We start from the raw sequence: 20025 nt of genomic DNA, 5'->3' as shown, positions 1-20025 counted from the left end.
GCTCTACTCACTGCTAACCCTGCAACTTGCATGGCGACGGCAGCCGCTTTTAGCCCTATATTTGCCGTTTGTTTGTTGTTGGTGGTGCAGACGTCATTACTGCATCTGCTGGCGTACCAAAAAGTGCTTTTTTGGCTACTACTGCTGCTTTCGCAGCAACCGCGCCTCTCCCTGCAGTATCCGCGTTCAACAGCCTGCCTGCTCACCAAGCCTTTTAAGTAGAAGACAACAATGAGGCTCAGCCCACGGCATCCAAGCATGTCAAGCAATGAGAGCATAGAAACGCAGCCTTCGAACTTTCACAGATATTGAAGTCTGTCACCCAAATGCTTGGTTGATGCAGTAAAGCTATGCGCCACATGGAAACCGCTTCACCATATAAAACTGCCAAAGACAACGTTGCGGGAAGGGCGCAGCTGTCGCAAAATAAGCATATCACAAAAGGCCTCGAATAACAAAGCTGCCGCCGCATAGCAGCACGTACACAAGACATGAATGTATCAGCTGCTTTCTATCCACTTCTGCTGTCTACGGCTCGCTGCATTTTAAGTGTCCACAATGCTGGCAGCAGCTGCATAAGCTGATGCCACAGCTGCCACTTCGTGCCACGGAATATCCCGCAGAGCCTAGGACTTCTGCAGCCACAAAATTCATTACCAGCGTATGCGCAGGCGCACGAACGGCTGCAGAAAAGGCCCGGAAAATGGCATGGCAGCAGCTGCTTTACCTCAAGCTGGAATACTTCCAGGCAGGCGATGTACTCACGCATACGCCGACTGAAGTCAGCCGCCTCATTTCTGTCCTAAGGTCCAGACTAAAATCATGGTCACTGCTGCTGCTTCTGTGCAGTTGAATTTTGTGCATTCAATCAGAGCAGGCACTGCTGTTGTGCATCCTGTGGCTGCCGCTGCTGTGCGCGTTGCTTTTGCCGCTTCTTCGAACGGAAACAACCAGCAATACAGCCACCAAAGCTGCTGTTCGTCTACTTCAATTGTTGCTGCTGCTGCTGCTAGTGCCGCACGTGCTCCTCCGCACAGTACTCAGCAGGAGGAAACAAACGGAGCGTTGTCGCTGCCCGACTGACCTTCTACGTGCTGCAGGTACTGCTGCTTCTTAGCAAGACAGTAGGCATCTTCGAGTCCAAAAGAGCTGCTGCTGATGCCTGGGTTGCCATTATTGCCCGTTGCTGCTTGTTTCAGATCTTCTCGTCCTGTTCATTGTCCCTGTTCAATTCTCTGCGGGGACGTTCCGAAAGGTCGGCAGTTCTCTGCCGAGACGTTCTGCCAGGTGGGACAATCTTCTCTCGTCACGTCCCCATGAGTATTCCTGTTCTGCGTTGAAATAAACCTTAGTTCCGAAAGAATGGAATTGCTTGCAGCTGCGTCTGCTGCTGGTGCTGCATGCGACAGCCAGAAAGACCGAAGACCTGCTTTCGATCAGATTTTCATGCTCGCCGCCTTATCTGGCCAGTAGCTCTTCCTTAAAAAGTAAAGAATTTGCGTTTTGTTGAAGTCGTCGGACACTTCTTCCATGGCAAGGACGTTCTTGTCTGCATCTCTTGCCACAAGCAGTGGCACAGAGATCAAGCCCATATCTGGAGCTGATGCGTTTCTACAGCTAGTGCACACTGCTCTTGGTGGCCACCTCACGTCACAGTTGGCATAATTAAGAGCACTGCCATCGCCACTGAGATGGGCCAGCGTGGCATCAGCAGCTGTACGTACACTGACTGCGTTGTGAAGCCTCCACAGCCACAGTTTGAGCTCGTCCAACTTATCTGCTTCCACATGCCTTTGTGCCCATGCGGCGCTTGAACCCTCCAGCTGTCCTCTGAAACGCTCCAGAAGGGAACTTTCGGCTTCTTCAGGCAAGGATGTCTGCTCGTGGGTCTGCATCATTGTGGCCGCAGATGGCGGGAACGGTAAGGAGATGAGGGCATCTCCCTTAGGAGGCGATAAGTTGCTCAGCCCGTGGCTTCGCCTTGAGAATAACAAAGTAAAGTGCTTTTGGCATGCAGCGCAGCCAAAAAACCGGTGCAGGAAATTGTATATAACATAGGCAATTTCGAAGGCCGGTATGGACATGCATCCCAAAGACGGGTCACGTTCTATTAGCTCTTCCTGCGCATGAGCAACGTATCAAAGCATTTCCATGAAGGCACATTCAGAGAGAAAACTGTGGAGTGCTAACCCATTTGTTGGCAAAAAGAGGGCACCATGCACGCCATGCTTTTCTTTTTGCTGATGCTGCTGAAGGCATCCGAGGAGTGCGTCCGCTCTGCATACATAAGGGTCTCTACTGCCATATAAATCTTTTCTGACCTACGCAGGAATACAATACTTACAGTCGACAAGGACGCGCTGTCAATAACTTCGTCAAGATTCACAGGTCTCCCCCGTCGCTGTTGCTGCTGCAGGAGGTAAACTGGCAGCGCTTGTCCTTTCGTCAAAAAGAAAAGCTGGTTTGGTCCACACTTAGGGTTCTCATTCACTTTGAGTGACAATTGCTTGGCGCCCTCTGCTAGCACGTGCATCAGCATCCAAACGCTACACGTGGCAGTCGTGCAGTGTTTAAAGTTGGGTTCTTCCAGAGGAGGTAGGGGCTGCGCTTCGGCACCAAAAGGCACTGTACCTATCCACTTGCGCCAATCTGCAGTCTTCAGACCTTTGTATGTGCGAATAGAGTCGTCAAGCTCTCTGTACAGCTGAAGATACTCCGAAAAACGTGCAGATTCATCTGCCTTGGTTTTAACCCTTCGTATGGTGGGGGAAACTGGCTGGCTCTGGATAGAGTTGTACAAATGGATTACAGCGAAAGATGCGGCTTTCTTTACCGACTGAAAAGGCATCACAGCACGCACCGTCTCGAGTAAATCCATCAGTGCAAACTGGTCAGCCAAGTTCATATGCTCCCCCACGGTCACGACCCAAGTCGCCAACACAAATTGTAGGCCTCTGACGGCGTCGTGCACTCGCGCGCGGGATGAAAACTCGTTTGATGCTTCAAAGTGTTGAGCCTGCAAGCTGCTACTCCCTTCCTTGTTTCCTGTTTCCTGATTTCCCTGGGAGACTGGGTCGACAGACGAGCTGGGTGAAACATCAGGAACCAAAAATTGCTCCTCCCTCCATCTGTTGGCACTGCACGGAACTCCGCGCAGGTGATCAAAGGCGGAGAAATCGCCCTCCAGCGTTAGCCGGCTGCATCAGCATAGCATTCAGAAGCAAGGGAATATTCGGGGGCAAGAGAAACTGACGGTGTGATGAACCCATGCAAAGGCAGAAAATATCTCCGCAAAACTTCGAAACAAAGACTTACAGTTCATCCTTCGGAATTATTTGCTGGGTCTTGCGAGCTGCATACTGCACAGCAAGATAGATGTCGTCGCCAGGGAGGGCAAGAGAATGGACAGCATGAGTTCCCGACCGCTGCGTGTCGAACGAATCCAAGGCTCCCCCATCGTGCATCAGAGAATACCCAGGACGCACGCCCCCCACAGATGAGGTGTCGAGATTTGCATGCCGCTCAGAGGCTGGAAGTCTCAGGTATAGGGATTGTGGGACAAAAAGCTTGATAGATGGGAGCGCCGAGATGCCTAAGTTGCTGCAAATATCCATAGTGGCTTCATTTTCCATGCAGTTTAGTGCAGCGAAATGAAAATGATCACGCAGATCCATAGCCAGCCGTGAAAAGGTTTTTCTGTAAGAGAAACAGTGCGGACACCACGCCGAGTAGAGCATCATCACCAGCCCCTTGTCGGCGACATCTGCCCTCTTCAACACACTCTCATACTCTTCTGGGGTCGAGGCCTCCTTTACGATGGGGTCAGCGGCAAACATGTAGCTGTGACCTCGTTTCCTTTCGGAGTTTTCTTGTTGTGCTGTCCTTGCTGGGGCAGCATGAGGTGTAGAAACTGAGGATGCCCCTGCGGTGGCGGATATATCGCTCGCAGCTTGCACTGGCTTCGGGAGAAATCCCGAAAAAGCTGAAGAATCATTTTGGGCTACGCCATGAGGCGGGTCTAGCGACGCCACGGCTTCCGCTGATGCTGATCGAACGCAGGCGGGGGAGACAGTAACGTAGAGCCAAGCAATTAACGGGATACTGGCCACCACCAACCCACCTCGCAAATTGCAGCGACTTTGAAACCCCATCAGCTCCGTATGCACTCTAAATAAACGCTGGAAATGGAGGAATTGCGTGGGGGGAATCCAGCAACCCGCGGCGGTTGAGAGGCGCAAATTCGATAGGCCTGTATTTCAAGGAAACGGCCCCAAGTATGCCAATGAGCAAGCTGTACAAGGCCTTTCGCCTTGGAATGCAGTAATACGCACTTGAAGTACGGGCACCTGCAGCCCGCAGATAGGGCTCGTCACACGTCCCACGGAGATCTCACGGAGACAGGACTTTGCTGGCTCTGCAGTTGATGAATTCCAGTGCCCTCCAACGCCAGCTATGCAACAACAAATACCACGCCTGCTAATGTTAATGCCAAATATATAGCTAATATTTTCATTCTTGTGGCACTTGATTGCTGCTATAGTCTGAGACATTGAAGGTACGTGGGCGAAGGGGGCCAGGGCTACCTTGCTCAGCGCAGCATTAACTCTGCATTGTTCTTCGCCATCTTCACTCCTTCCCGCTAGAATTAGGCCACAGTCAAGCTGATATGCAGTTTTTTTAGCAGTAATTTCTTTTTCATTATTACACTTTCCCTTAGTGAGAAGTTTACAGCAGAAGTTTGCTACGGGCGCGCTCGGGCTCCGCATGGATGAGCTGATGAGTGTGCTACGGTTTTACCTAGTAATAGATTGTGTTACAGTGTAGTTATGCTTCCATTTATTCAGTCTGAAATATAGGATGATAAATGGTGCATGATTTAAATCAAATCGTCAAATCGTTGTCCTTGCTCGCTGCTTCAAAGAAACAACTTCGGCTGTAGAGCGCTGCGGCGGTTCAGGTGACGGTTTGGCTGATCTCCGGAAATTCAAAGCTTCGATCAGATTATCTCTGTTCAGCCTTGATTCACAAAATTGGGCGTGGGAGGTATTGTGTTTAAGCGGTTAGGGCTAAGTTAAGAGGCGACTGTGCCGAAAATGCGAAGTTCTCGATTAGGCTGTTCGCCGCGATGCCCGCCTTCTTGGAAGACTCTACGTACCTGTGAAGGCTTGAGGCTTCCATAGAAAATGGCTAGGGACTTTTTTCGCTTCTCTTTGTATATCTGTATAGGCTTACTGTTGCATTCCTGGGATTGTGCTTTGGCCTAGCCTTGCTTCCTTTTCAGTTCGCATGAAGGCCTCAACATTGTTCGCTCTAGTCAGCCGCCGGCAGCACTGGAGTGTTTTCCCAAGGTGTTCTTTTATTCAAAGTGTTTTGCATCGCCCTGCCTGCATTTGTTGCACTCATGAAACTCATGGAACCACGGGAGCATTGACTCTGCCCAAGCGTAGAATGCCACTGATAAGAAGAAACTCTAGCCCTGGCGCACTTGCTAGCTTAGCAACACAGCAGAACCACGTGCGACACTTGTTTACTGCCAGAGCGCTATGGCTTCTGGATTTATGCTTTATGCTTTCTCACTGTCATAATGCGCGGTAGAGTGATGGGCATAGACTCCGACGGAACTTTTGATGACAGTCCGCAAGAGGCATTGGAACGACACAATAGTATTGAATGCCGGCGTCTGCTTAAAAGCGATTGTGCAGCATACATCATGAGTTGTATCGTTCGGCCTCAGCGTTGCCGGAATCCGTGCAGATAGGCGCTACACTTCATTTCAAACACACGCCAGGACAAATGTCTAGTACTAGGGTATTCATGAAGCAACCTTTAGGCTCTTTTCCATACATGTTTATGCCGTCAGGCCTGGAGGTATGGCTTCAAAACGCAGCAGCACATCTGCATTTCTATCATTTGTCCGTAAGGCACCAGTGCGAAGTTGGGTCTGTTAGCAACGTGGGCTTCTAGTACGCAGTTTCAAGGCGTGTATGGACCTGCTTAGCGTTTGTCAGCGATTTTTGCATGGCACTAAAAACCTGGATTTTCTCAGGCTCCGACCAGAACGCTAAACCTTTACGGGGACAACAGTTCACCGTCCATGCTGAAAGCAGCTTGGTACAAAGGAGGTTTTCCAGCTATGACAAAATGGGCTCGAGGCGTCGGGTTCCCTGACTGGAGAGGGTGAGGACGTGCAAGAAGCTAACTCGAAACATCATAAGTACGATGTGGGTTTTGCAGAGGTTTAAAAATTCGCATAGATGATGGCGTGATAGAAGCCAGAAAGGCCGCAAATCCACGCCACGCCAATAAAAACGCCACATTTTGGACTTTCTTCAACTCAGAACTTTCAAAAATTTTCAGCTTTGGGGGCTAGCCGTGCCTTGGGCACGGCAGATTGTGTCAGACACAACGCTGGCGGCGTCAGGCTTGTACTTAGCTAGCTTCGGCACCTTGCCTGCAGTGGTTTTAACACTCCAAGCCCCCCTTTCACCTATGATTTCCCCTGGTTCTCCTGCCCTCTTTCTGAACCCCTTTATCTGGATTACCGGTCATCAGAAGGGACAGTGATGCTGTAGCATAGCGTGACCTCTTCAATCGTAGCGCTCCGTCAATCCAACTTCCCTTGAAGTACGTCGGCCCACACCGGACTTCCAGAGCAAGTGATCTTCCGAATTTCAGTTCAGAAGCGGCCTGCTTTCTAGGTTGCTGGATCCTAAGCGGCAGATAGGGTATGCTGACGGCACTACATACGCTGAGGAAGTCTTGAGAAAGTTACCAGCAGCTCGCCCGCCAAAAGCGTTTCTAGGTTCTAAAAGTTTTACGGCGTTGTTTTCCAGAAAGCCTGTAATCGCACCCCACCGCCTACATAAGGTCTGTAAACGACTCATGCGCATACAGCGTTCATGCTGACGTTTGCGGCGAATGGTAAACGAGAACCCCAAGCGGTGAGGTCTCCGCAAGAAGTCACCAGAAGTAGGCCCTTTTGGAGGAAATGTGGGATGAAGATGCCTAAGTTGCGGAGGCATCAGCCGTGTGAGAAGACAAGAACGTTGCAACATCGCATGTGTGCTGCTGTAGCATGCGCATTGGCTTCGTGGTCCACGTGAATGAGAGGTGCAGGCAACATGAGTAGTGTTACGTTACAGCCGACGCATTAAGCTTTTTGTACGTGACTTGCAAAGCCCGAAACTCCATCGGATCAAGCTGCTGATTACCAGCTCAACGAGCGACCGCTCAAGGCATTCCATTAGACAAGTGACAACTTGCCCAGAGACAACTTGCCCGAAGAATACGCAGCTTGGTTTCGAAAGTCAAAGTAAACCGGAATACGTTAATGTGGAAACAGAGAAGCTGCACAGTCGTCTAGGATGCTACGCAAGCGCAAGCTTAAGTGTTTGTGGGCTACGGGTCACTGACAGACTCAATGAACGTCACGATCAGTACCAAGCTTCATTAATTCTCAAGATCCGCATCCGTTGGGGAATGCCTGTGTATTTTGCAAATTTCAAGCATTTTCTGTTCGAACGAAAACGCTAGCTATTCTATTCAGCAGGGCACAACCCACTTTCCGGACGGTCATCGCCATCCGGTTGGTTGTGCCCTGCTGAATAGTCTGCAATCAGACTGGGCCCACAGATCCCTTAATCCTGCGCCCCCAACATGTGGCATTGTAGCAAAGAAAATATGATTCCTCAAAACCTGAAAGGACGGCTATATGGCTTGATAGTAACAATATGGATGAAGACAGAAACTCCTGCTCTGAACCAGGGTGCTCAGGAAACCGAATGTAACGAATGTCCAAAATAATCTGCAGAACTTCCCAGGGAAGCTTGTCAAATAAAACTTCTTGTTTGATTTCGATGAAAACCGAAGGAAAAATCCGAGAGCCACCTGTTAGGTGCAAAAGGACCGGGAATCCTCCTGCCTCGATCGCTGGGCGAGAGTGACGATGGAGTTGGTTGTGACGTAATCCTAATTCTTATCTAGGCAGTTAAAAAGATGTATTCCAGCATAATACAATGCCACAGCTTTAAATATCTGCTCAGCACATGCATATATATGGCCCTGACGTCCTCTGATGTCCTCAGTACTGTAGGACAACATGCCCTAGGCCACCTTGCCGCGCGAAACTAGCAACTCACTAGCATGTTCAAAAGTAAAAGGGATTGCATTCAGTCTAGCTGCATGCAACACGAATGCCTCGGCCACAACCAGTGTTACTAGTAGGTCCCAACAAAATATATAGAATCAGTGTCTAACAGAGAATCACGAAGCGACGAAGCACGAACACGTGCAACAACTCACCATTTTTTCGACGCAAGTATCGAACACTTCGAACCAGGCCCTGCAGACATTAATACCGAGCCACCGAACGCACTGTTCGCGCTGCAATGAAAGCAATTTCGGTCCCTGAGTAGAAAGGTCGCACAATTCGTGCTGCCTCACAAATTCCTTGCAACAGCAGACAAAAGTATCTTCAAAATTGAAGGAACGCTGTGTGCAGAAGCCAGAGATAACGCTCACTCGTACTCTAGTCATTTATCCCAGCACCTGGTTGAAGCCAAGAAAAATCGTCTGAACAGGGTACCAACGAGTTGCCACGTCGTTGCCAAGCAGTCAATAACGCGACCAAGTTTACCTACGAAGTTCGCTCCAAATGACAACTACTCCCGCCCACTTGACTTGAACAGCGCCAGTTGTGCGTGGTTTGTAAGACTGTATGCTCCTAACAGGACTCGGGACGCTTCTGCAAGGTTGGGAATCGGCTCTGTTATGTTCGACTGCTCCAAATGACACACTACACTGCAGCCTGGCACATCAACGGCCGTTCACTTGATAATATTCCTGAATAAGCGGCGACGAATAAGGTCTTCCGGAGATGCTCCCGTTCATTTGTTGAGAAATATATTTCGCATCTATCCTGATGTGTCTGCTCCACCAGTCGAAGGATCCGACAGTATCTGAAGTTCTTCTATTTGATATAGCCTCAAGCATTTGAGATCAATACGGCTTAAGGCGCAACTGCAGACAACCAGTTTGATAAAACAGCCACTTTCTCAGCAGAGACATTGTGAAAAAGGCACGCATGCGCGCTACACATTTGCCAGTATGCATGTTCCGCTGGTTGCACATTGCATCTCCTGGAGCCGAAGCAGAGGTTTTCATTGAAGCTCTGATGCTTTAATGCGGTTTAGAATTTCCCTGGGACGCCCTCCACTGGCGATCATCCGCTAACCACTCTTTCCAGTAGCCCTTACTGAGTGCAGGTATGGTATTCGCGCAAAGGATAGTTCGCTTGAGTCCAACCAGAAAATCTGCTGAAGGGCGCATACCGCGCCTGTAAAAGTTTAGAGCATTGTTCAGCGATTGCGCCAAATGATCATGTTTCACTGCCAGTGGACTTGTAGCTGCACTCCCGGAAGGGCCCGTATAGTATGGAATTGTATTCATGACTTCCTCCCACCATTTCTTGCGTTTTGCCCGTAATCCAAGTACCTCGCTGGCAGCATATAGCGAATCTACCAGCAAAAAAGCAAGCGCCAACCTTTGAACGATCACCTCTGGCTTCTCCCCTTCAGTTTCGCTCCTCATATGGTGCAATGCATAGTAGACGAGCCGCTCAACGGCGCTCATTAGGATTTCTAGATTCATACTGTCAAGGAATGGCATCTTCAGCAAGTCTTTCACAATCACCAATGCGTGAGTAAGGTACGCCTGCTTCCTGAATGACGCGTTTGAAAGCGCTGATCCAAAATGACGAACATAAGCACCCGGTAGCAAACGCGGCAACCTGACAAACGGGTGCGTGCTAAAATCCTTCTGCGAAGAAGCCGAACCCCCCAAAGGTGGAACACGAAAGTCAGAAACGGTACTAAGCGAGAGATTCGCCTGATAAGCAGCCAAATGAACACGACACCAAACTATCCATCTTCATATTTTGCTCAGTTTGAGAACGCCGCAAAAACACAAAAAGCGACGATTACTATTCAACGACAAAGGCGTGTCTGCATATGCGTTAGCAGGAATGTTAACTGTGAGTAACTTTTAAGCGTTCAGAAGAAGGCAGCTTTGCTGAAGAACGTGATATGACGTACCTCGTTTCTCAGGTTTTCATCAGAGATGGGCTTGTTTCCCTGTTGAATACTTTTCTGTCCAGCAAAAGCTGATAATTGGGGCGAAGCTACATCAAAGACAGTGGGTTGTGCTGACGATGGCTGCTGTTCACCCTGTTGAGTGGCCATCTGCTCAAAGAAAGGTGAAATTTGAAATGGAGACTCTCCGTACATTGGTGCTAGTGTTGACGATGGCTGTAACTCAGTTGGCACGGCTTGGAATGCTTCAGGAAACACTGGTGCACTTGAAAAAGGAATGTTTCCTGAGATGTCTGTAATTTTGAGTGCGTCGTGGCTCTGCGGGGGCTGAGCGTTAATCATCTCCTCAAGATAACCAAGAGACTCAGCACTGGGCCTGTTCATTAAGCTTTCAAAACTGGAGTCCAACTGCTGTTTAGTTGTCACAGTGTCATCGTCCTTCCTTGAGGAGTCCACTATGAACTCGGAATGCCCGCCTGCCCGTTGTGGCTCATCAGGTGCCAGTCTTGAGGGCAATTCTTCAAAGTCTTCACTGGAATTAAGAAGCCATCCCTCTACTGACAAGGCTGCATCTTCCACTGCGAGCGCCGATCCTATGAATTGACCCAGTGAAGTATCCAAAATAGCCGAAGTGGATTCTCCTGACTTCACAGCCGGCTTCTTCAGTTGCACTGAGAAGCCGTCATGACTTTCATGGTCTTGTTCCATTTTCCGCTTCCGTGAACTAGTGCCTGCACTTTTATCATTGGCATCTGCAATAGGCGGCATGTAACATATTTCATGAGCTTGCTGCTCTGATGCAGGGTGGGATGCTGGTCCTTCGCAAATTGGCCAGGCAATGTGTTCCGTCCAGCGAGTATCTGCCATGTTTTCACCCCCTGCAAGTTTCCTTTCTGCAGGCAGCTGTATCCTTCCCCTTTTGAGTAGCAGGGCACAGTAGGATACAAGGAAGAAGATAGCGAGGACAGAGGCAAAGGCAGCTAGGCTGGTAACAACAGTTGTGCTTCCTCGGCTCAGACCAACAGAAAGTGGCGACCGGCAGTATAAATATCTTCGTTCCTGCTTTTCTACTGAAGGAAAGACCGAAGCTTTGAAGTTCTGCAGATCACCCGCAAGCTGCTCCGCCTGTGGGGACCAACCTGGGGGCCTAGCGTTCACCATTGATCTTTGGAGGGAGCTACAAAATAATTCGTTGACTTGAAGCTTTTGACAATGAGATGGCAACTGAAGGAGACACTCTTCAATTGACGCTGGCCAACTACTTCGGGTCTGTCCACTGGGCCAGTGGCTTTAATCCGATGGACAGGTATTAGCTGTAGACTAAAAATAGTGTTAAGAAATAAAATTTGTACACGACGAGCCAAAAGGAAACAAAAAATATGGCCTTCGCAATGTTCGCAGTTGTCCAAATCCCCCCCTCAAGGGCACATGTGTAGCCACACCTTGCAAGCTTTGGTCAGGACAGAGAGAACTCTCGGCCAGCATGACTCTCTTGGAAAATCAGTAACAAAATGCCGTAGCTATGTACTGATACAATCCGCGCAGCAGGATCACTTTAAGGACGCTACAGAAAGAGCTCATCGGCTTTGACACTGTAGAGTTCCTCTTGGCGTGGCAGCTGCTACAACGTGCAGTAAAGAAAAAACTCCAGCGTGAAAACACCATTTCCTGATACTTCATAAGGGATATTTAGTTATTTCTGCCCAATATGCTGCCCAAGGATGTCTGTGACGTTTCTTGGCTCGCTGCATCGAGACTCGGGGAAACGCGCACGACTCGATCCCGCAGCACCTGCCTCACGATGGGACTCCGTGTCAGTGAATCATACAGAAAGTATTAGCTATACTGGACCTGAATATGAATTATGATAATGCTGGAGCTACTGTGGGGAACAAGGGCTGAAGCCCAGGTAGAAGAGGAAAAATTACAGCAGCGAGCACGAATTGCTTTTTGTTTCGAGCAGGAACTATCTGCCTAAACGCTCTCAGCTTCAGCAGCGCGTGCGCTAAAGCCCTTATGAAACATGTAGTTGCCAAAGAATATCAGACCAACGTAGTACAGCGGGATGCTGGCAATTCTAGGAAAACATGGGTATGGCCGCTGATACGGGCCGAAAAACGCAGAGGATATGTACGTGCGGATTCATATGAAAACATGGCTAAGACACCAATTAAGAGAACAGCGCATGTCTATAGATTCTATTTGTTACGATTTCGCAAGAGGACCCCGTTCCGTAGCTGGATTTCAACGAAGCAGCATGAGAACTGAAGGACTCTTCCATCTCCGTATTATCAACGACGAATAGACGTCACACACCTTGCTGCCTGAGCAGTTTGAAGCCTTGACATGCCCTTCCATCTCCATACAAACAGTGCCAGCGAAAGGTCCCAACTAAATATGAAATAATGTAGGCATCAAACAGAGAATACCACCAATCTACAAAACACGAACAGCTACAATTATTCACATTTTTGAGCTGCAGCTATCCGACACTGCGCGCCGGCAATCAAGAGGTAGTAATACCAAGCCACCGACACAAGTATGTTCAAGATTGAACGAAAAGTGTGCAGAAGGCAGAGATAGCGCCCACCCGTACTCCTCCGAGCAGCCAGTTGAAGCCGTGCAAAACAATGCCAACGAATTACCGCGTCGTTGCCAAACAATCAATAACGCGACCAAGTTTACCAATGAATTGTGCTCTAAATAAAAATTGTTTTCATACATTCCAACAGCCCCGGCTATGTCGCATCAAGGAGCTGACCTCCATCCCTAGTAGTTCGAGAGATTGTATGCTCCTCCCAACAGAACTCGAGGCGTTTCTGCAACGTTGTAGATCGGCTTTGTATGCTCAACTGCTCCAAATGACACAGAAAACTGCAGTCTGGTACATCAACGACCGCTCACTCAACAATAGTCCTGAATAAGCGCTGACGCATAATGTCTTTGGGAAATGTTCGCGTTTGCTCGCTGAGAAATGAATTTATGTATCCTAAGGTGTCTGCTGCACCAGTCGAAAGATCCGAAGAGCATCCGAAGCTCTTTCGTTTGATGTTGCCCCTGGCGTTTGAACTCAATAGAGCCAAGGCGCAACAGTAGACAACTGATTGATAAAACAGCCAACTTGTCGGCACAAACATTGTGAAAAAAGCACGCAATAGCACGTGTGCTCTACATTTGCCAGTATGCACGTTGTGCATGGTACCCATTGCATATCGTTGAACCACAACCGCGGTTTTGGTTGCAGCTCTGATGCCTTCATGTGGCAAAAAATATCACGGAAATGACTGCCACTCACGGTCATCATATGCCCAACTTCTCCAGGTAACCTGCTGAAGCCTATGGGATACCGTGGTCATTGCAATAAGGCGTTTGACTCGAATCAATACCTCTGGTGGGGCGCGCATACCGCGCCTGTAAAAGTCTATGCTTTGGTCAAGTAGTAGCGCCAAGTTAATATTGGAAGACTCTGCTGTGTCTTTCGGCACATTCCGAAAAGGGCCAACAAAAAATGGAATAGCATTGAGAACCGCCGGCCACCATTCGTTACGCCTTGCCTTTCGCCCCAGTACCTCACTCGCGGAATAAAGCGAATCCAACAACATAAATCCAAATGCTAACTTCCTGGCAACCAGCTTCGGTTTCAAATGGGTAGTGTCTGCATCCATACAGTACAGTGCGTGGCTAACGAGTCGCTCAACGCTTATCACTAGGTCCAATAACTCGGTACTTCCAAGAATTGGCAGCTTCAGGATTCTCCTGATGCAGCGTAGTATGTGGTACGCATTGCGAGAAGAACCGGGTGGTGGCTTGATGTTTTCCCACTTCATTCCTCTCACAACAGCACCGGGTGCGACACGCGGCAGTCTGACGAAGGGGTGTGTCTCAATATCCCTCGCGAAGGGCAAATGTTGCTCAGCAAGGGAAGAACTTTGCTGTGTCTGAAACGCAATCAAAAGAACATGACACCAAACGCTCCACTTTCACACTTCGCCCGATTTTCAAAGGCTGCAAAAGATGATTAGGCAAGGAAAGAGATGATAATTATTGTGTTGAAAGATCTGCTCGCACGCAGAATGACTGACTTCTAAGCGTGTAAGGGGAAACAGCACCACTCAAACATGTGAGGTGACATGCCTCGTCCCTCAAACTCTTGCCGAATTGAGAATTGGATCCCTGTCGGGTACTCACCTGTCCCACAAAAGGCAAATGATATTGTGAAGACATATTGCTGACTCCGGGTTGTGCTAACTGTTGCTGTTCGTACCCCTCTTGCGCCGTCACCTGCCCATTTGGAGGAAAAACTTGAGATGAAGTCTCTCCGGGAAGTGTGGCTTGCTGCTCGTATCCCTGCTGCCCCGTCACGTCCCCACTTAAGGAGAAATGCTGATATGGAGTGCCTCCGTAGGCTGCGGCTTGCTCTAACGGTCGCTGCTCATATGGCCCCGTCACCTCCCCACTTGAGGAGAAATACTGAGATGGAGTGCCTCCGTAGGCTGCGGCTTGCTCTAACGGTCGCTGCTCATATCGCCCCGTCACGTCCCCACTTGAGGAGAAATACTGAGATGGAGTGCCTCCGTAGGCTGCGGCTTGCTCTAAAGGTCGCTGCTCATATCCCCCTCCGGCGACCACGGGTCCAACAAAATGTAAATGCTGAGATGAAGACCCTTCATAGTCTGTGCCTTGTTCTGACGGTGGCTGTCCGTATCCCTGTTCGGTGCTCGTCTGCCCAAAAAACTGTAAATGCTCAGACGACGACCCTCCGTACATTGCGCTTAGTGTTGACGGTGGCTGAAACTCAAGTGGCGTGGCGTGGGATGCTTCCGGAAACACTGGCGCACTTGAAAATTGAGTGCTTGCAAGTCCGTCTGCAGTTATCGGTGCCTTCTGACTCAGCTGGGGGTGAGTGCTAACCCCCTCAAAGAAACCACGAGACACAGCACTGGGCCTGTACATTAAGCTTTCGACACCGGATTGGAACTGTCGTTTAGATGACACAGTGCCAGCTTCCTTCCCTGAGGAATCCATAATGAAATCTAAATGCCCGCCTGCTTGATGTGGCTCATCAGAAGCCACGTTCGGGAACTCTTCGAAGTCGTCGTTGGCATCAAAAAGCCACCCCTCTAGTGACAACGCTGAGTCTCCTGCTGCCAGCGTCTCGTCAATCAACTGACTTAGCGTGCTGTCTAAGACAGGATTCACAGCTGATTCTCCTGGAAGCTTCACTTGTCCCTTTGCCCTCTTCGGTTGCAGTAAGAACCCATCATGCTTTTCGGAGTCATGTTCCATTTTCCGCTTCGATGAACTAGTGCCTGCACTTTCATCATTGGCATCTGCAATAGGCAGCTTGAGAGACATTTCAGGAGCTTGTTGCGTTGATGCAGGCTGGTATTCTGTCGCTTCACATATTGGCCGGGCATCGTGTTCCGTTGTGTGCGTACCCGTTGTCCCATTGTCTTCTGCAAGATTTCTTCCTGCAGACATCCGTAGCCTCTGCTTTTTTTGGAGCATAGAGCAGTAGGATACGAGGAAGAATACAGCAAGGATTGATGCGAGAGCTGCTGCACAGATGATAGCGGGGGAACCACGACCTCCGGGGAGCCGGGGGCTAGACCACAGGCTGTACGCATCATATTGTGTCTGGTCCCTTCTCAATGATGAGAACACCGGACAGACAACTCCTCCATGCGGATACTCGTGGCTCTCTTGCTTAATGTGAGGAGAGAAAACCGCCATCGATCCTCAGGTCTTCCTGGGATGTTACTGAGGCGTTATGATGGTGCCTGAGAAACCGGATTTCTTTTAAAAAAACAACAAACGAACCTGAAATGGCCAGGTTGGTTTCAACTGCTGCAGCATTTGAGGCGCTGCATTGAAGTCTGGAAAATGCGCAAGACACCCCTTGCGATGACTGCTCAGTTCCACAAAAGAACGGACTGCCGAACAACAAAAGGAACACTCAGTCAAAAATTATGAGCAATGATTGCTGACAAGTAATGCTGCTTTATCATTAGCGAAGCCATCCCCAAACTGAGGATACCGTGCACCGCTCATGGGCAACTAATCTGGGCAACGCTGTGCATTGTGCCCATCAAAACCGGAGATTCATGTCATACATATTTACGAAGTTAAATATTTGGTGAGTGCAAGAAATAGGAACGTTGTATTCCCCTGATTTTGGCGGACTAGGTACAAGGTGCGAACTCTCCGTGGCGATATGCCAAACGGTGGACAAAGCAACCAAAATCAGTCCTACAGATGTTCTTTAGGTTTGAAATTGGTGCATTATCGTAAAGACTCAACTGCCTTTGCTTGCGCTTTGATTTTTCTGTCCCCTTCTTGCCTACCACCACAATCGAGATCTCAGTCTCATCGAGCCAAAGTGGATGTCTTGTAAGGCACCGCCTTCTGCTTGCGGAAATTGCTAATGGGATAGCCTTTCGGTTTGATTTTTCTGAAAAAATTGAAATTCCTTAAATGTGTCTGAAGCTAATTGAATTTTCCAACATTAGTTGTTGCTAACTGCCTGTGCAACAGTAAACCATCAACGCTCCAGTATGACATTAAGTGAGGGATTTATAGCGCATCTAAAAAGACGTTGCTAGCGCCTCAGACTTAACAAAGAGTCTTTTTCTTGTTTATTCTCAGGTGTATGATGCTGGTTGTCCAATGAGTTTAAAACTTTGAAGGGCTGTGCGCTGAAGACCTCACGGGCTCACGGCCCCAAAAATAAGTAAATTAGTCCCTAATTTTTCCAGTTATGTAAACTTGAGTACCATTTTTCCTTCCAACAGGTTGGTAATTCAATGCTTTACCTTGTACGCATTATAGGGCCGCAAGGAGCCGCTCATGGCTCCAGGAGAGAGGAGAGGGCTTTGGAGGGCCCTCACGCATCGCGGGTTCTCTGATATATCTCTTCTGAGCGTTGCCCTTTTCGGGCAAACAACAAGCAACATTAGTTTTAAAAACGCGCAAGGCCGATTGATGTTTTGTACCACCTCAAATCGAAAAATTACCCCAGCAGGCGCCTGCTCTGCTGGTCGGATGCAGCTGCCTGCATACTAACGGAGTGACTGTTGGCCGTGCACACGACACAGCGGTGCACTGATAATGAGTTCCCTTTGGCATTAAAAAGATTCTTGTGTGGGTTCTGTTTCCAGCAATATCAAAATGCACTGCACGCGCCGTTGAACCTTCCTACATTGTAAGAAGGTTCAACGGCGCGTGCAGTTACTGGAGCGCACTAGCCTAACCAGCCCGCTTCACTGCTATGTCTTGTTGCACAGACACATTAGCATTTCAAGCTGTTCTCCAACAGTTGAGTGCCCCCAGCCGCGCCGCTGAAGCCAGTCGAAAGCCCTCCACGGGGCTCCTCCAGAGGCCACGCTAAGGCCTTATAACTCTGGAAAATTGTTCTTCTATACTTGCTTTACAGAACTTTTGTAGCTAGTCAGGACCTGAGGTCCTAGGGCGAGTGTCTTTATCAGCTCTGGCGACAGGAGTTTCGGTGTCATGCCTTCCATAGCGAAGCCTCGCTCTCGCTTGGATAACAAGACGCATATCCAAAACATCTCAAAGAACATAACAAAACTGGTTTCTGGATAGATTCTGAGCAGCACGTCAGAATGGCACCTCCTCTAACGTTCGATAACGCTGTCCTTCTTACCAGCTCTTCACTGTCCGTGCGGGACGTAGCTCTTGGCAAGATTCATAGTTACGCACCATCACACCTGGCAGATAACAAACGATGGGAATGTCATGAAACAACCACGGTAAAAACGTAGTTGCCCTCTACCGATTAGCTCAGTCGTTGTGGGTGGCTACCTGGTGAGGGTGATGGGCGCGGCCAACGCTTCTTCGAGACTGCCCAGGCTGCTCACTCATGCGTCCATGCCCAATAAAAAAGGCACGAGGCGTCAAATTATCTCTCAGTGATTTTGTATGGCCTGCAAATACAAATCAGTTCCAGTCTTGTACACTGGGCGCGCACAGTGAAGCACGCAAAGGAACCGTTGTTTGCTGTGCGTGGCCCCTCGCCTCTTGCTCGTGTTTACGTTTGTCCAGAGGAACAGAAATTGTCTAATTCGTTGGACACCCATTCCGAACATTATTTTTCTGCAGCTGGCTCTTGTCTTAGCGATGAACCTCAGCCATCTTTATTCTTTAGGGTGCCACGTAGCCCTGTAGCTTTCGGGCCCGTGACCGCGCGTAGGGTCAGCTCAAGAGGTTTTCAGCGACGCAAGTGGTTGCTAACTACCGGTCTCTGGCCTTCCCCTAGCAATTCCCTGCTACAGGAATAACGCCCCCTTGACCCATGAGCCTCATGGTGCGCCACCTCGACAGGAGTTGCTACCCATTTTGCTTTCGTGTTAGCCTCTGCGTCGTGAGCCCGCGATAAGTAACAGACATATCACTACTTGACCACTACAACTTTGTGTTTTATGCAGCGTGTACTCTCTCTAGAGGTGACTTTCGCTGCACACTCAGGCCGCTACACCTTCAGCACTAAAACGTGGCACGGCGTCAGGCAATGTTCTTCGTCACTCAAGGCGTACTTAGCCAGAATCGCTTATTTCCAAAACTTTAAACAGCGCAACTGCAGAGTGTGGGACGTCGAATGCATTTCTGTAACTAATTGAAGAAATTGCGTTGCATGCAGCATTTTGGGGCTGTCATTGGTTTTGCACACTTTTCACAGGCAGCTTGCGTTTTTGAGCTCCTAATATTCAAGGGTACATATATGAAGGGTGCAGAAGTAACATGTAATGATTAGCAAAGTTCCTATGGTTGTGCGACTATCTCAACGAAGGATTACTGTTCGCGCTCGCTTCATTGCTGTGGTGCCGCCGATTCTCAGGACGTGAAACTGCTTAATAAAGATATTTTCCTGGTGTAGGTGCATAATATTCGTGCTCTGTCAGAATATATCATAGTCTCCTCACCTCCTTCAAGACTTTTCTGCGCATTGCGTAGAGATGACAGCCAAACCGCCAACTTCAGCGTCATCAGGAAGAAAAACCCCCAGTGAATTCCTTCAGAGAGTCTTGGGTGGAAATGTTCTCGTAAAGCTGAACAGTGGAGTAATATACAAAGGTAGGCCGCAAGCGCAACACGCTGGCAAAATCATCAGAGTGCCTCAGAAACTTAAGGACGCTGCTGAAAGCTGATGACTCTCGAACGCGTATCCTTCACATGAAGGCCGCGTTCAATGTATATTTCATAAATGCACCATGCCAAGCTAGTGTCTGTAGATCCGCTGAAACCGGTTTTACGTACGCAATTTGCTGGCCCCACCTTCCTCCTCTTTACGGGCAGCTGCCTAAGGGCTTTATATGCGTGTTCACTGCGCTGTTCACTACAGGTACCCTACAGTGTCTTGACGACAGAATGAACATCGCTCTAGAAAAAGCGCAGGAATTTTCCGAAGAGCAAACACTTGTGGCTTCCTATCCTCTAGCACTCATCCGAGGAAACAACGGTAAGTGCTGCACCCAACCCTGTGCCTCGACGGCACAGTAGAGTATTGAGTCGTCCAGATCATGGAACGCTGCGCAGTAGAGGGTATACAGGCCTTAGAGCGGGCACAACTTGCCTCCCCATTACATTCGCACAGTGCAGTGCAGCGGGCTCTTGAAGTGTGCTGTGCTGTCGCTCCTTCAGTCCTTTACATAAGCTCTGAGCAGGGAGAGGGAGATAGCTGAAGGCATGCTTCCCCGGCGTTCAGCGCGCTAAACAAGTGCAGGCTTCTCACGGCCTCACTCTTTGCATTCTGTAGCGAAGCCCGGAAGTATCAACGTCGCAGGCTGCTGCTGCACGGCGGTCGAACTTGTCACGTTCTTTCTGAGAAAACTCGCCACTCCGGCATTTCGACGAACGCTGTGCAGCTCCAAAATCCGGTGTATCTGTCCGTTACAAGCAACATATTGTTGCGTGTTGTATT

At 49.2% G+C, this 20025-nt stretch overlaps 3 protein-coding genes across 3 annotated transcripts; all 3 read right to left on the bottom strand.

Annotated features, from left to right (window-relative positions):
• Positions 1-1436: 1436 nt before the first annotated feature.
• ENH_00023360 (hypothetical protein, conserved) lies at positions 1437-4151 on the bottom strand (the record flags this gene model as incomplete). The annotated part of the gene is made up of 3 exons (XM_013579673.1): positions 1437-2120; positions 2345-3197; positions 3316-4151. 3 exons carry the CDS (start codon positions 4149-4151, stop codon positions 1437-1439), a joined length of 2373 nt encoding a protein of 790 aa, XP_013435127.1.
• A 5026-nt stretch (positions 4152-9177) lies between these two features.
• ENH_00023350 (hypothetical protein, conserved) lies at positions 9178-11249 on the bottom strand (the record flags this gene model as incomplete). The annotated part of the gene is made up of 2 exons (XM_013579672.1): positions 9178-9885; positions 10092-11249. The coding sequence occupies 2 exons, from the start codon at positions 11247-11249 to the stop codon at positions 9178-9180; spliced, it is 1866 nt and encodes a 621-aa protein (XP_013435126.1).
• A 1739-nt stretch (positions 11250-12988) lies between these two features.
• On the bottom strand, positions 12989-15821 carry ENH_00023340 (hypothetical protein, conserved; the record flags this gene model as incomplete). Its single annotated transcript, XM_013579671.1, has 3 exons — positions 12989-13341; positions 13495-14026; positions 14277-15821. 3 exons carry the CDS (start codon positions 15819-15821, stop codon positions 12989-12991), a joined length of 2430 nt encoding a protein of 809 aa, XP_013435125.1.
• Between the last annotated feature and the right edge of the window lie 4204 nt (positions 15822-20025).

Source organism: Eimeria necatrix, genomic scaffold (assembly GCF_000499385.1).
Source record: "Eimeria necatrix Houghton genomic scaffold, Enh_scaff182, whole genome shotgun sequence".
NCBI lineage: Eukaryota > Apicomplexa > Conoidasida > Eucoccidiorida > Eimeriidae > Eimeria > Eimeria necatrix.
Note: the sequence above shows the minus strand (reverse complement) of the source record. Positions and strands in the feature narration are given on the sequence as shown.